This window comes from Coffea arabica, chromosome 1e (genome assembly GCF_036785885.1).
Source record: "Coffea arabica cultivar ET-39 chromosome 1e, Coffea Arabica ET-39 HiFi, whole genome shotgun sequence".
NCBI lineage: Eukaryota > Viridiplantae > Streptophyta > Magnoliopsida > Gentianales > Rubiaceae > Coffea > Coffea arabica.
This window is the reverse complement of record NC_092311.1, coordinates 50,713,300-50,728,277: the sequence shown is the minus strand read 5'-3', so window position 1 is coordinate 50,728,277 and position 14,978 is coordinate 50,713,300. Positions and strand designations below refer to the sequence as shown.

The 14,978-nt window shown below is 33.4% G+C and overlaps 1 protein-coding gene across 1 annotated transcript; it reads right to left on the bottom strand.

The window, feature by feature from the left end:
* Positions 1-5,525: 5,525 nt before the first annotated feature.
* On the bottom strand, positions 5,526-7,949 carry LOC113712436 (cytochrome P450 714C2-like). The gene is made up of 5 exons (XM_027235863.2): positions 7,544-7,949; positions 7,210-7,436; positions 6,836-7,083; positions 6,392-6,746; positions 5,526-6,293 (listed from the first exon to the last, which is right to left on the bottom strand). Exons 1-5 carry the CDS (start codon positions 7,830-7,832, stop codon positions 5,868-5,870), a joined length of 1,545 nt encoding a protein of 514 aa, XP_027091664.1. The 5' UTR covers positions 7,833-7,949; the 3' UTR covers positions 5,526-5,867.
* Positions 7,950-14,978: the final 7,029 nt, after the last annotated feature.

Sequence of the window (14,978 nt, the reverse complement as noted above, 5' to 3'; positions counted from 1 at the left end):
GCGTATCGGCAGGTTCGGTTTAAAACTAAGGAGAGGAGAGGAATATCATTAATAAGAGCAGAAGAGGTACGGGACAAGGTTCTGTTTACACACAAAAGATTTGCTTCCACTTTTAAAACGGGCAAAACATAATTAGGATTTTTGGGGAAGGTGCAGCCTTGTGAGACCCTTGGAGCGGATGCATGTATGGCCAAATATCTGGCAGAGTTGAGTTTGTTTGGATTGCTATTTTTTGAAATTTATAAGAAAAATGTATTGTACTGATTTGATGTATGTGATGTGAAAAAATGATTGAAATATATGTTACGAAAAACGTAAAAAATTTTTGTCGAAAAATGACAATTCAAACAAGACCAGGCAGAGAAACAGCTTGTGAAGAGGAAGTAGTTCCAGCATTTTCTTGTGGTTCAGCATTAACTAAACATATATGAATGCAGTTATATGTGCAGGTTCAAATGTTTATAAGAACGTTGTAATTATGTGCATCTTAGGTATCTAGATCTCTACCATAAATCTACTCTGTCTAAAAGAACGCCAAAGTGCGATGAATGATTTCTTATCGCGTTTCTTCCTTTGTAGATTCACCTAGTTTGCTCGCAAAATTGATAAATGTGAACTCTAAGATAATGGACAAAAGTATCACATGTGTGTGGGTTGCTCGAGGGACTTTAATTTCTTGATTGTATTAGAGAAACAACGGTTTGATCTTGAAGAACTATAAGTTAGTCGGGGAAAAATAAGAGATTTTTTTTTTTTTTTACGTTAAAAGCAAGTTCATTTATACCTAATCCTTTAGTTAGGGGATGGCGATTTAAATATATATAAAACCTTCAAATTCCACCATTACAAGAATCTAGATCAAAAGAGGTGGGATGCAATCATGAACACGAGAAGAATTTGAGTTTCGGTTTACTTTCAAATAGCTTTTTAACGTCTAGTGCGAGTTTGCCAGCGTAGAAAACATAAAAAGGTCAATATTATGATTATTCCCCCAAGTGGGGTGACTTCTTTCGGTTTACCCTTTTTCTCGATTCAAATCAGCACATCAACAACAATTGATATAAGGTGGTCGGACGAGGAAGGGTGCAATCATGAACATGAGAAGAACAAGAGCTTCAAATTACTTTCAATCTCCAGGAAACCTACCACTACTATATAGATATAGTTTGCAAGTACAGAAAAGACAAGAATTCTGTTAGCAAGTAGTATATAGTTTTGAAGACCAACAATTAAGTAGGTGCCAACATCCGTGGAGGAAGAATAACATCAACGCACAATTCTTGGGAAAAATTATCAGGTTTTTGTTCTTCTAGAGCCACAATTTTTGACGTTTCACTTCTTAGTGACTTAAAAATCTCCTCGTCATAAAAGTCGTACAGCTCATTAAAGATCTTACGTAGTTAATAAAAAGTTGGTGCTGTGCATTTGTATTATTATAAATTCATACGTAGCAAACAATTAGTAGTAATTGGTTCTCTGAAATGGTACTACCTTGTTAGCTTAGCTCTTTTGAGTTGGTGATATTTCTATTTCCAAGACTCTCCATCAGCTAAAAATGGTTCCAACTTCAGAGAGTCAGCAATGGATTGGAACGTACTTGTTGACTTTTATCCCCAAGATGCAGCTCTTAATTAGTGTTTTTAAGACATTAGAATCAGTCAAGGAACAGCGGCCGAGCTGCATGATCTCTGCCGAAATAAGTCAAAGTAGTACTGAGAAATATCCATTAGCTAGCCAACGTTTCTGTTAGCTTCAAATAAGATGATTTGCCATTGAGAAGATTAGAATCAAGGGCTGCTGCAGAAAAGATTTAATATGAAGGAACATAATGCTCTTTAACTGGCTGCCACAAGAATCATTCATATATATATTGCCAATCATCTTGTCTCTACTCTCTAAGAATTTAACATAAGTGACCACAGTCTCTAATCATACCAACGGACATCGGTGCAAGTGGAAGGAGCAGCATCCCGTGACCATGAGGTCTGAATGGAAGAGACAACGTTGGGAGAGTTCTCCCTGCAAGGGGTCTGATCTGATTCGAACAGGATTAGTCACAGACCGTAAAACGGATGCGAATACCTATGAGTCATATCCAAAAAAAAAAAAAAAAAAGAGTCTTTAATCGTAGGTGCAACTTAATTAGACTTGGTGACTTATTTTCTTGACTTTTTGAGGAAGGTTTTCCCTTGAAACACAACATTCAGGATAAATAGGATCGATTATATTGTTGTGCCACCAAAGGCCCATGGTATGAACTTTCGAAATATAAAATTTGTCCTCATGATCAATCCCATTTTTTTTCGTACTTTTCCCTCAAGAATATACCAATGCGGGCTGAATATTACTAATACTTTAAAAGGAACCAAAAAAAAAAGTATTTGACCTTCGTATTCTTCAATCATGATGGCTTTTGATTAACGTTTAACACCACTTTATGAAGTCAAATGTCAGTATTGTAGTTGGTTTAGCATCACTTTACTAAGTCAAAAGTCAGTATTGTAGTTGGTTTTCTTTTTTCTTTTTCTTTTTTATTGTTATAATCAAAACGGCCAGTTTAAAGGTGACTGCCTTAATTCGGTAAGTTGCATAGCCTTGTGATCAATTTGCAATCAACTACAGTAAAGCATACAACAATCAATAAGACCGCAGCACCTAACTTTTTTTTTTTTTTTGGTTTCTTTTTTGTGACAATTGTGGTTATTTGGTCAACAGGTGCGGTCTGGCGTTCTGCAACTGACAGCTGGATCTTTTTTTTTCTTGTGGAAAGAATTATGGAGGAGCTGGGTCAAAGTTCAAATGTTTAGACTTTGGAAAACAACCTAAAATTAAAATCCGTCGTATTGGTTTTGTTGTACTATTGGCAAGCTATGAAACTAACCAGACAAAGTCACAAAATTGTAATATCCCACTCCAGTCGCACACCCCAAAATGACCAATTCCAAATTCTCTGTTCAACTTCATTTATTGAGGAGTTGATCGGCTCCCATTGACTCCCCCCCTCATTGGTTATTTGTTGGTTGCACTCTCGTCTAGATTCTACTCCGATGCATCGCCAGAAATGGTCTAAACTCGCCGGTGGAAGGACGTTAAGGATACAATTAACTGACTCCACGATTATACAAAAAGCCACAAGCTGATGGATTGAAAATTTCGGACTAATTCTAGAATCTGATCCTCTAAGATACGTTAAATATAATAGCATATTGATATCTGCAGAATCTTTTACAAATACGGTTTGACTAACGAGTATTCAATGAACATTCGTCAATGAAAGACTCAAATATCAGCTTGTTGGAAAAGTATAATATATAAATACAAAAGGTGAAATAATTTTCTTTGCCCGTATTCATGTAGTAATTAAAGTGTAAAAAAAGATTGTTCACTAGATGCCTATTAAAAAAATCTTTATAAACACTTGAAAACAGCACCATCTAAGTTGACCATCATGTATAAGAAGTTCTGTCACTTTAATCCCTAATAAGATATTAAGGCAATCCACTTAAACTCAAGCTATATTAAATTTCCGTCCTAAATGATATTTGAATAATTTGGTAGCTGGAACGAAGTTGAAAAGAGAGTGAAGACCGTACAACAAATTGTGTTCACCCTAATTAAAGAGAAATACAACGAAACTAATATTACAAGAAGAAAATGTAGAGTACAAGTATTTTAAAATTTTCCTTGTGGCACGGTGTGATAGTGTGTGAGGAAGTCAATGTATGAACGAATACCAATCCCGGCCGCACCAGAAAAACGTCTAAGCTACCTATGTCAGGATAATGTAACACTTGTCACTGTGCATTAATAATAATACAAGAAAAATTGCGAGACCATAGAGTATTGAAAGTAGGGATAATTTCAGAAACCTCCCTTAAGGTTTTTTACTATTTCACTTAGTTTCCTTAATATTTTAAAAATTACATTTACCTCCCTTGATTTGACACTTTGGTAACCAAGCTTTAAAATAGAGTAAAAAGCTTAATAAACACCCTAAAATACCCTTATCTTACAAAGTTCAATTTGTTCTTCTAAACAAGAAGAGTGTCAAGTTTTCATGCTAATATTTGTTATTTAACAATAAATCTTTTGCTATAATAGGGTATTTTTCATAGTGTTTTATTGCGAAAATAATTTTTTTTTTTTAAGATAGAGAGTGCTATCTTGTTTCCTTTAAAGTTTATGGACTATTTTTAAAAATGAAAATTTATGGACTAGTTTAGTGGCGGAACTATCATAATTTGGTAGTGATTTTGGGCCATTTATTTTTAATCATTGTTGACTTATCCTTGATTTTGATACCAAAAAAGAAGAGCTACAGAAAAATTGGAAAATATTAAAAGTTATCAAAAAAAATATTACTAGTTTAACGTAATTTGAATAGATATTAGGGACAACATTGATAGTTCTTCTATACTTCTAATGAAATATAAGAGAATGAATAAGAAGGAAAATGATATAAAAAAAAAAAAAATCAATCCTTTGCATAAACATGGCAACAAGAGAGTTTTATTAAAAATATTAAAGTTAGTTTTGTCATTTTAAATGGACAAGTGAGGTAGATGTAATTTTTGAAACCTTAGGGGAACCAAGTGAAATTATTAGAAACCTCAGGGGACGTTTCTGAAATTATCCCTTGAAAGTATTTGGGCGGCATACTGGGGGCGATGATCATCCTCGTACAGCGATCTTATGTAACGTGTCACTCCTGCCTGTGAAAGTCCATGTCAACAGTTTGAGTCGTCTGAAACTAATTGGTCCTTCAATCATGGAGCATAGTGCCCAGAATGTTTGTTAATGTTTACCAGAGTTTGGACAAACGGAAATGTCTGGCGAATCCCATTCCCACTCTCTTGTTTCAATGTCGGCGGTCGACAGTTCACACAAACAGTGGTACTCCCTCCGTCTCATTTTGTTAGTCTTGATTTTTTTTTCACACAGATTAAGAAAGTGTAATTAATTTGGTTGGAAACATAAATTTAGATTAATAATTTCCTAAAATACCCTTATGCTAATCACGAAGAGTGCCAATTAATATCAGTTACAGCTAATGGTGCCAATAAATATCAGTTACCGCCAATAGTGCACCCTGATTGTTTCAATTACCGCCAATAGTGCCAATAAATAACAAAGATAGACTTTTCATTTATCTATGTATTGGAAAAGCTCAATGTATTCAATGTAGTGGGTTAGTATTTAATAACAATGTATTAATAACAAGATATTTAAGAAGGGTATTTTAGACAATTTGAAAGATTACTACATTCCTTAATGGGAAAGTGGACTACAATTTGGGACAGACAAAAAAGGAAAACAAGACTAACAAAACGGGACGGAGGGAGTATTAATTAGGTGGACTCTTGAGCTTAATTTAGTAATAATGTTCCCTCCTCCTTCGTCAGTTTTGGTTCGTCAACTTACAATTGAGCAATATTCACTAATTGTTTAGTTTGTCCCATCATTTTGGAGTTGGAACGAAGCTTATAATAGTAATTGTTGCTAGGTGTTTATTTTGGGGTCATAAATATAATAATGTCTCGTCGCGTGGCATGAAACATAATCAATAGCGTACAGTTTTGGTGCAGAGAAAAAGCTATGGTACATGCATGTACTGATTCTTGCTTCATATGTGACCAAGGAGATTTAAGTTCTAAACACAACTCTCCTTGCCTTAAAAAAAAAATTTTTTGATAAAAAAGAATTACTATTAACCAAGTACAGTGCAATGCAAAGGAACCCATATTAATTAATCCTCACAAATTTTTGGCGGTGTAGCTTCCTATGCAATTTTTGTCCTGGAAGATTGATCTCTCGTAATCACTTACGAATCCATTAGATCAAAGAGGATCTCGATCACTTTGTGGTCCTTACAACTTCTTCACCAATAGATCGACACCGTTTCCGGGCTCGATGACTAAATGCAGAGCCGGTGAGTGCTTGTATTTGGGAGAAATGGAGAAGGAGAAGTTGGCTAAAATCATGGAAATCAAGATTTTGAGTTCCACCAGGGCCAAATTCTGTCCCAGGCACACCCTCGGACCAACCCCGAATGGCACGTACAAGTGCGGTAGCTTGCATGCGCCCGTTATCCCATTTGCAAACCTATCCGGATTGAACTTGTAGGAGTCGGGACCCCATATTTCAGGATCAGTATGCAATGTTGTCACCAGGGTCCAGACGTTCACACCCTGAGGAATCTTTATGTCCCCAAATTTCATGTCTTTCAAGGCCTCCCTTGAGACGACGGACACCGGAGGATAAAGGCGCAGTGACTCATTGATTGCCATCGTCAACTGCAAAGTCCAAATTGAAACAGCTGGAGTTATTTACGATGTGAACCCTCTGCTGCAGCTAAGCTCAGATTTTGGCAAGTCTTAATGAGTTAGTTTACCTGTTTCATCTTACGGATCATATCAGCATCTGGAATTTGTCCTCTGCAAATTTCAACGGCTTCGGCGCGGATGCGTTCTTGCCAATCGGGATTTGCAGCCAAGAGCATGAGGCACCATGTGGCTGAGACAGCAGTAGTCTCGTAGCCGGCCAAATAGATGTTTTTGCAGTTATCAACGATGAAGCGGTCAATATCATCCCGGCTCAAGTCACTGTTCTTAGCTCCTTCAAGAACCATCTGCAGGAGATCCTTCTCGTATCCAGCTTCTGTCCTCTCCTTCACCACTTGTAAGATGAGTGTTTTGATCTCCTTCTCTAACGCCCACGCTTCCCTATTGCTCTTAGTAGGAAGATGCCTGCAACAATTTTTTGTGAAAAGATGAATATAATTTGCTCAATTTCTGAGGTCGTTTTGGGTACATTTCTCAAGAATTTTGCTACGTACCTCGCGCCCGGGATTCCAGTGGCGAGAACTCTCTTGGATGCAGCTTCTTGAAGAGCTCTGAGTCTCTTGAAAATTTCTTCTCCTTTGGAATAGTTACTTCCGAAGCATGCTCTTGAGATGACATCGCCGGAAAAGCTTCTCATGTGTTGGTCGATTTTGATTTCTGCAATTCCACCCCCAGCCTCGATTATACTCTTCCACGAGTTTACCATTGTGACAGTGGACTCCTGAACTAGACCAACCATTCCCTGTAAATCATGCATATAGTCATGACAAATAATATGTCAGAAATTGCTCGTAAGAAAAACTGTAAATCAAACATACTATATAACTAGATATCAAACAAATCGGCGGTTCACTAGCATTATACGTACCTTGACCTTCTCCATGTACAATTCGGGAGCAAGAATCTTCCTCTGGTGAGCCCAAACAGCCCCATTAGAAGTTAGGATACCCTGGCCAAGCAAAGAACCCCTCTCTCTCGCTTGATATGTTGGCTTTCCAAAGTCCAAGGATGTGCAGGTAGTTATCTCCCTCACCATATCAGGTTGTGTTACGTACAAAATTTGGGTGTTACCCAGAGCAAACATGAAAATTTCGCCTGCACAAAACCACATGCGAAAGAGAGGATCCACAATTATGAGAATCAGGTGCAAGCAAATTTTGCAGGGACACAAATTCGGGTTATCAAAAGATTTAGAGCCGTACCAAATTGGCTCCGCCATTTATCGAAAAATGGAAGGACAAAGGATCCACAATTATGAGAATCAGGTGCGCCATCAGTGGTATTCTTGGCTGCAGCATCTCTAGCCTTCTTGATCTCCAAGATGTTACCAAGAAGCAAAGTTGGTTTAGGCCCGCTCACTCCCTGCTTTCTCAGGGCTGCTCGAAGCCTTCCTGGTTTTGCCACTAATGAATTGTAGAGCCGAAGGAAAAGTCCCGCAAAACCAATTACTGCCGCCGATATCAATACTTTAGAAAGAGAGCTGGAATCCATGCTTGTACCCTAAAAATTCTAGCTAAATCACTCTCCTCCTTTTCTTTCTTTCTTTCTTTCTTTTTTCTCTTTTTTTTTTCCCCACTTTATACTATGGCTTTGTTAATTTGTTTGCATTCCACAGGCTCTAGGCTGCTTATATAGAGCAGTTTGCACTTTGCATTGAAATTGAGTCCTGGGAAAAACGTGGAGCGCGTCAAGTCTGCACCACTTGACCTTAAAGCTTTCGCTGATCTTAGTCAATTTAAAAGGCAAAGAGTACTCGGAGCCTTTTTTGGGTGGCTGTGCGGATGCCAGAAAAAAAAAGTTATAGTGATTCAAGGAAAGATAGGATGAATTTGGGGCCCTTTTCTCTTTAGGGTTAATCACATTTAATCCCCTTAAAGTATATTTCATTTCTCAGTTTACCCCCTAATCTTTAATTTTGCTCACTTAATCCCCTATAGAACAAAATTGTCCTTGTGTTATTTTGACTTTTTATTTACCTTGTTTTTCTTTCTTTTATTTCTTTTTCTATTTCTTCTTTATTTAATTCTTCCTCTTTCCCACAAAAATTTTCACCTTAATGATTGAAATTAAAAAATAGGAATTGCAGAGATTTATCTTCTCTTTAAATAATTAAAAAAATATTTAAATCACTTTCCTAAAATACAATTTTTTATGCCTTTCAATTCTTTTAATTTTTGATTTTCCTCTTTTCTTTCTAATTTCTTATTTCATTCTCAAGAAAATATCATAAGATGAAATTCTTTTCCTTTCTTTTATTTCTTTTTCTCTTTCTTCTCTCTTTTATCCTTCCCAATACAAAATTCCATATCAACGAAAATTTTTGTTTTGAGTTTGTAATTGCATATTTCTAAGTGAAGATTTAAAAGGTATCAAAAACTAATTTTGATTTTTTGTATGATGCCACGTGTTACAAATTTCAATTGATGATTATTAATCAGGTCACAATTTCATTTTAAGATATTTTGTTGGGAATAAAATAAGAAACTAGAAAGGAAAGAGGAAAATCCAAAATTAAAAGAATTGAAAGGCTAAAAAATTGTATTTTAAGAAAGTGATTTGAATATTTTTTTAATCATTTAAGGAGACGATAGATCTCTGCAATTCCTCTTTTTTAATTTCAATCATTAAGGTGAAAATTTTTGTGGGAAAGAGGAAGAATTAAATAAAGAAGAAAGAGAAAAAGAAATAAAAGAAAGGAAAACAAGGTAAATGAAAAGTCAAAATAATACAAGAGCAATTTTGTCCTATAAAGAGTTAAGCGAGCAAAATTAAAGGTTAGGAGCTAAACTGAAAAATGGGGTATAGTTTAAGGGGATTAAATGTGATTAACCCTTCTCTTTATAGTGATGCAACTGAAGTCCAATTGTCCTTTTCTGTTCAAAAGAAAAAAGGAAAACAGAATTTTTCCAAAAATTTTTGGATGGCAAATTGTCCTTTTCTGATTCGACTATGTTTTTTTTTTTTTTTTGTCGCAATGATAACAGTTATATAATCTATTCTAGCCTATTCTAAGGGAAAGGAGAGTCGACGGAAAACCCCGTCGAAGAAAGCCACCCAAAGGTGGCAGCCACAATTAAGTGGCAATTTTTAGTAGGAGGCTGTTGGCGATTCAGCTATGTTTGGATAGCAAATTTTTTTCAAAAAATTTTTTCTCTTGCATCATAAACACATTTTCCAATCCACATTTTTATATTTTCAACCACCTTTTTTATTTCACATACATCACATCATAAAAAGTATTACAATAATTATTTAAAATAGTACTCTATCCAAACAAAGCCCATGGGGTAAATTAGTCCTTTCAGGTAAACACCTTTAGTGTTCTTTAGTTTTGAGTTTTGGGCTATTTATGGGGAAAATTCTAATTACTTTTGAGTCTTGGATGAGAAGCGTGAAATTTCTCTTCTTCTTCTTTGTTGGTCACCACTAAGTGATAGTAATGAAGTGAAAAAATAAATTTACTGTCGAATCACACACTTTTATTGCCGGGCTAAGCAAAATCTTTAGTTGGAAAGGGTTAAAAAAAAAGTTATTAAAGTTTTTTACACACACTACGCTTGTAATTGTAAACATCTATATAAAAACTGGATTTCAAATTCAAAATTGAATTATGTGACATACATCCAAGTGTATATGCATAAAAAAAGGGTTATTATCACTTTACCCCCTTAACGTTTGGTGCTACTATCAATTTTCCCCTTAACGTTATCTTTTAATCACTTTACCCCCAAAACTAACGGTCAAATTTAACGGAGTTTGTTAATTGAAATGAAAAGATATGTTTAACCTTTAAAATTATTATCACTTTATCCCCATAAAATTTAGTCTCATTATCAATTTGCCCCATAGACTTAATTTTTAGGCAATTTATTCTACTGTTAAACCAACTTAACATGTTAAAAAATAGAAGAAAATACCCTCCTCTTTGCATAATAAAAATAATAAAAAATTTAGAGTGACTTTTCTCCTTTTTAGTATCAAGAAAAAAAGTCAAAATATTAATTTCTTTTTTCTTGACAATCTTATTAATATTGAAAAAAAAAATAGAAAGATGGAGAAGAGGAGGGGGAGAGAGAGAGCTCAATTCTTTTTTAAAAAATTACAAATAAGAAATAATTAAATTATTTTATTATTTTAAAATTATTTCACTTTTCTGTTTACGACCAAATTCCAATTCTAATCCCGACAACCTTAAAGTAATACGATAATATTAGAATTTTCTTTATTTTCTTTTTTTGCAAAATCTAATTTTTTGTCTCTTTCTTTCCTATCTCTTTTTCTTTTTCTAGTATTAATAAGTGTGAAAAAAAGAAATTTGAGAAAATTCTTTTATTTTTATGTTTTCAATCTCTTAAAGTGAAAAAAAAGAATAACCATTCCAACTTTTTTATTTTTAATTATATATAAAAAAGGGTAAATATATTTAAAATTTTTTGACCATACTAGTTAGATTAATGATGAGATAAAATGCCTAAAAAATAATGTTAGGAACTAAAGTGATTGTAGTACTATAATGCAAATGAATAAAGTGATAATAACAATGTAGTAATGCTATAAAATAAAAGGGTATTTTTGTCCAAAATTGCTTAACATATTGAGTTGAATTACTTATGAGAATAAAGTGACTAAAAGATAATGTTATGAGGTAAACTGATAATAGTGATATAGTTTAAGGGGGTAAAGTGATAATAACTCTATATTATAAGAGCTTAGTCATTTGAATACATTACCAGGAATCGTCCTTCTATTTATGTATATATGAGTACAATAAAATGTCTATAAATTAATAACATTGGGACCATACAAAATTTATTAATTTAAAGAGATATTAATTAATTGATAAATAAATGATTTATAAATTTATCAAAGGTATTTACAATTCAAAAAAACACTAATTTAATCAACTAAAGTTCTATTATATTTTATAAAATATGAATTATTCTATTAATAAAAAGAGGCTAAAAGTTTGGAGAATATAAAGCAATCTATATCTATTTGATTTGCAAATATAATTTAATTCTATTAATATTTTCCATATATGTACGTAATTGATACAGTTTTTCTGAGATAAAAAAGATTTAGAAATACTACATGATAACATGATAAATATCTATTTCATTTTATTAAATGCATACAATGAATCAGATTAACAATATTATGTATATAAATGATAAGAAAGTCTTCTTATAATAAACAAACGTAAAGTCTTCCTACGTCTCTTATTCTTAAACAATGACTTTCCATCTAAAAATATTCATAAATCAACCATGATTGATCAAATTATAAATCGTATAGTAAAGAGCAACCTACAAGTATTCAAAAATAATTACAGCAATAGATTTAAAAAAAAATAACAATAGACTCATGTTTTAGAAAAAATATGACATCTAATTTTAGTGATTTATTAATTTATGAAATGAATGGGATCAAAAGATTATATAAAGTTTTAAAAAAATTATTATCTTATTAGTTTATCAAAATTATTAATATAGGTCATTAACCCAAGTTGGGACTGAGAAAAATTATTATTGAATAAATATTATTAATTTATCGAGTATTAATTTATAGAGGTTTTATTGTATTTGAGCTCACGTTACTTTATTGAACAAGCTGTCCAATGAGGATTCTAAGAAGTAGACATAAACTGCATCATTGCCGAGTCTATGTTAATATATATATATATATATATATATATATATATATATATATATATACTGATCCTCAATTAAGAGGTCCAACGTTAAAAAAGAGCGTTCTTTTTCCATTTTTTGAAATCAACAAGGATACTTTGCATTTTTTAGGGTAAAACTAGACAGCTGTAACAAAACAAGGAGGCAAACACTAAAAACACACGGTTTCACATGCAAATTAAGATCGAATAAGTGGTACCACTTTACATTCTTCGTTGACCAGAAAATAAAGACATAATAAAACATTGCTGCTGTGACATGTTTTCTTTTTACCCCCATAAATCTCCAAGTATAGTCTTTCATCTCATCCTTCTGTTCTAGCTATAGCTTATTATTGAGCAAGTATAGATGTCGGGAAGTAAGATGCTAAGAAGATGAAGAGATAAAGATTATTCCGCTACCAAGAAGGATAACAACAGATACTGACTACATAAATAACTAGGAAATCTTTACACAAAAAGACCCAATCTTAACTGCTTCTAAGAAGAGGGGGCGGGGGGAGGGGTGGGGCAAGGATGGAGGAAGGGAAGGAAAGTCTGATTATAATACATGAACAACGTGTAGATAAAATAATGTTGCCTTGAATTAGCCATGATTGGAAGCAGTCTAAATAGTCATCAACTAGACGGATAAATCAATGGATAAGAAGAGATGGGATTAATATCAAATCCAGATCCATTGTCTTTGATAAGGCATCAATCCCCTGTGTACATCTTACACCCACAAGTTATAGTGGATATAGCGGGAGGCTCCTCGTGACTGCAGAACAACAGTACAAGAGCAAATCTAATTACTCCATAACCATAACTCTAGTAAGTAATTAAGCAAGAGGAATCCATCACATAATCCACCATTCCTCTCAAGTAGAAGAGAGCCATTAAAATCACAACTATAATCTAAGGCTACCATACATGCAGCCTAGAAAAATTACTACTTCATTCTCAATAAAGAATACCAGAGAGAGAGAGAGGCTTTTCTTTTTGTTTACCTTGTAAATTTCCCATCTACAGCCTTCTATCATCCTGTAAACTGTAACACACTGATTCTGGAATACTTCCATTAGTGTAAATCTACTTAGTCAACTGTAACAAAAACAAGGATACAAACACTAAACACACACGGATGCACATGCACATTAAGATCAAATTAGTGCTACCACTTTACATTGTTAGCTGATAAAGGGAAGAAAAAGACTAATTGCTGTGGTAAGATGTTGGTTTGTTTGGATAGAGTATTATTTGAAATATTATTTAGAATAATTATTGTAGCACTTTGTATGATGTAATGTATGTGAGATAAAAAGGTGGTTAGATCGGTAAAAAAGTGAATTGGAAAATGTGTTTATGATGCAAGCGAAATATTATTTGAAATAATGAGGTATTCAAACACACCCTGAAAATTAAGCGCGTCATATGACTAATATTAATTAGTCAAAATTTCACTACTTATTTGTTATCTAAGCAAGAATAATATCATAGAGTAAGAACATAATATAAGTGCCATTTTTGTCTCGAGAAATATACTTGTATTGTTTTTGTTGATGGAATGATACCAAACTACCTGTAGGATATAGGCATCTTTCCAATAATAAAGCCTAGTTAACTTGGTGTTAATTTTGTATGTTTTCAAATTTACCCTAATCTCTATTATTCGGTAACCCTTATCTTTATTATCCATTAATCCTTATCTCTATTATCAATCTATATTATCCATTAAACATCTTTTGTCACTTTTGTCACTTTTATTTTTATCCTCACAAAAACTAAATTTTATCCTAACTATCCAATTATACATAATCAACATAATTTATGTTGCAACTACCAAGAGGTTTAAATATCCAAATTTTTTATTATAAAAAAGGTTGAATTACCAAGATAACTACCAATTGATGCAACTACCAAGGTAACAATCAATTCATTAAAAATTTTCATAAAAATTAATTTATTCTTAAACTGCGTACGCATGAGTGTGCCTTTGGCACCAGTGATAATAATACCATATAAGTGGATAATGTACTGAGTAGAGTCGTATGCATAAGCCACAGTCAAAAATGGACTGCCACTGGTATTGCCTCTTCCCAAATGGGAATTTAGGTACCGTGGGAAAAGCAAAGGCATGATGTTGATTCAAAATCCACAAATCAAGAACTGTTAGCTCAACAACACTATCAGACACAGACAGGCGAACTAGAAATTTTTTTAAACAGATGGGCATGAAGCAAAATTTGGATCAATGGTTCGACAACAGTAGACATTTGTCCAACTCTTTTTCTTTTTTTTTTTTTTTGGAGGGATCCAACTCTTTCAATCCCATGGTCGATAAAGTCGATCACTATGAAAATTGGCATACGTTACGGGTCTCGAACCTTAATTAGTTTAAAGCGACCGCCCAGATGTCAACCTCTCATGCTTATTCCTAAACTCTTCTACAAAATCCCAAAGAACTAGCCAATATTATTATTTGGTAGCTCTCGCATGAAAAATGTTTATTTGTACTCTCAATTTTATTAATCACACTTTCACTATCATTTTAATTATATAATTTTATTTATTATATTATATGATAAAACAAATTATTGGAGTGGAAAGAACACAAAATTGATAATATTTTCCCTCTCACATTACTGGTCAGTAATATATGATAATTTAAAAGGAAGAAAAGGTCATTTTCTCTAGTTCTCTACTGTTGGGCTGTAGTGTTAGGCGTTTGGACTGTTATTTTTAGAAGTTTTTGTAAAAAAATGTACTGTAACAATTCGATGATGTATGTGAAATAAAAATATGATTGAGAAACGTTTTCACGGAAAGCGAAAAATCACGATTTTTTGGTAAAATTCAGTAAAAATTTTTCTTTTTTATTTTTTTTATTTGGACTTTTCAGTTTTTGATACCACGTTAATGAGTAACTAACTTCCTGCAAGCGCAGCCAACCTTGTAACTCAGGCTGC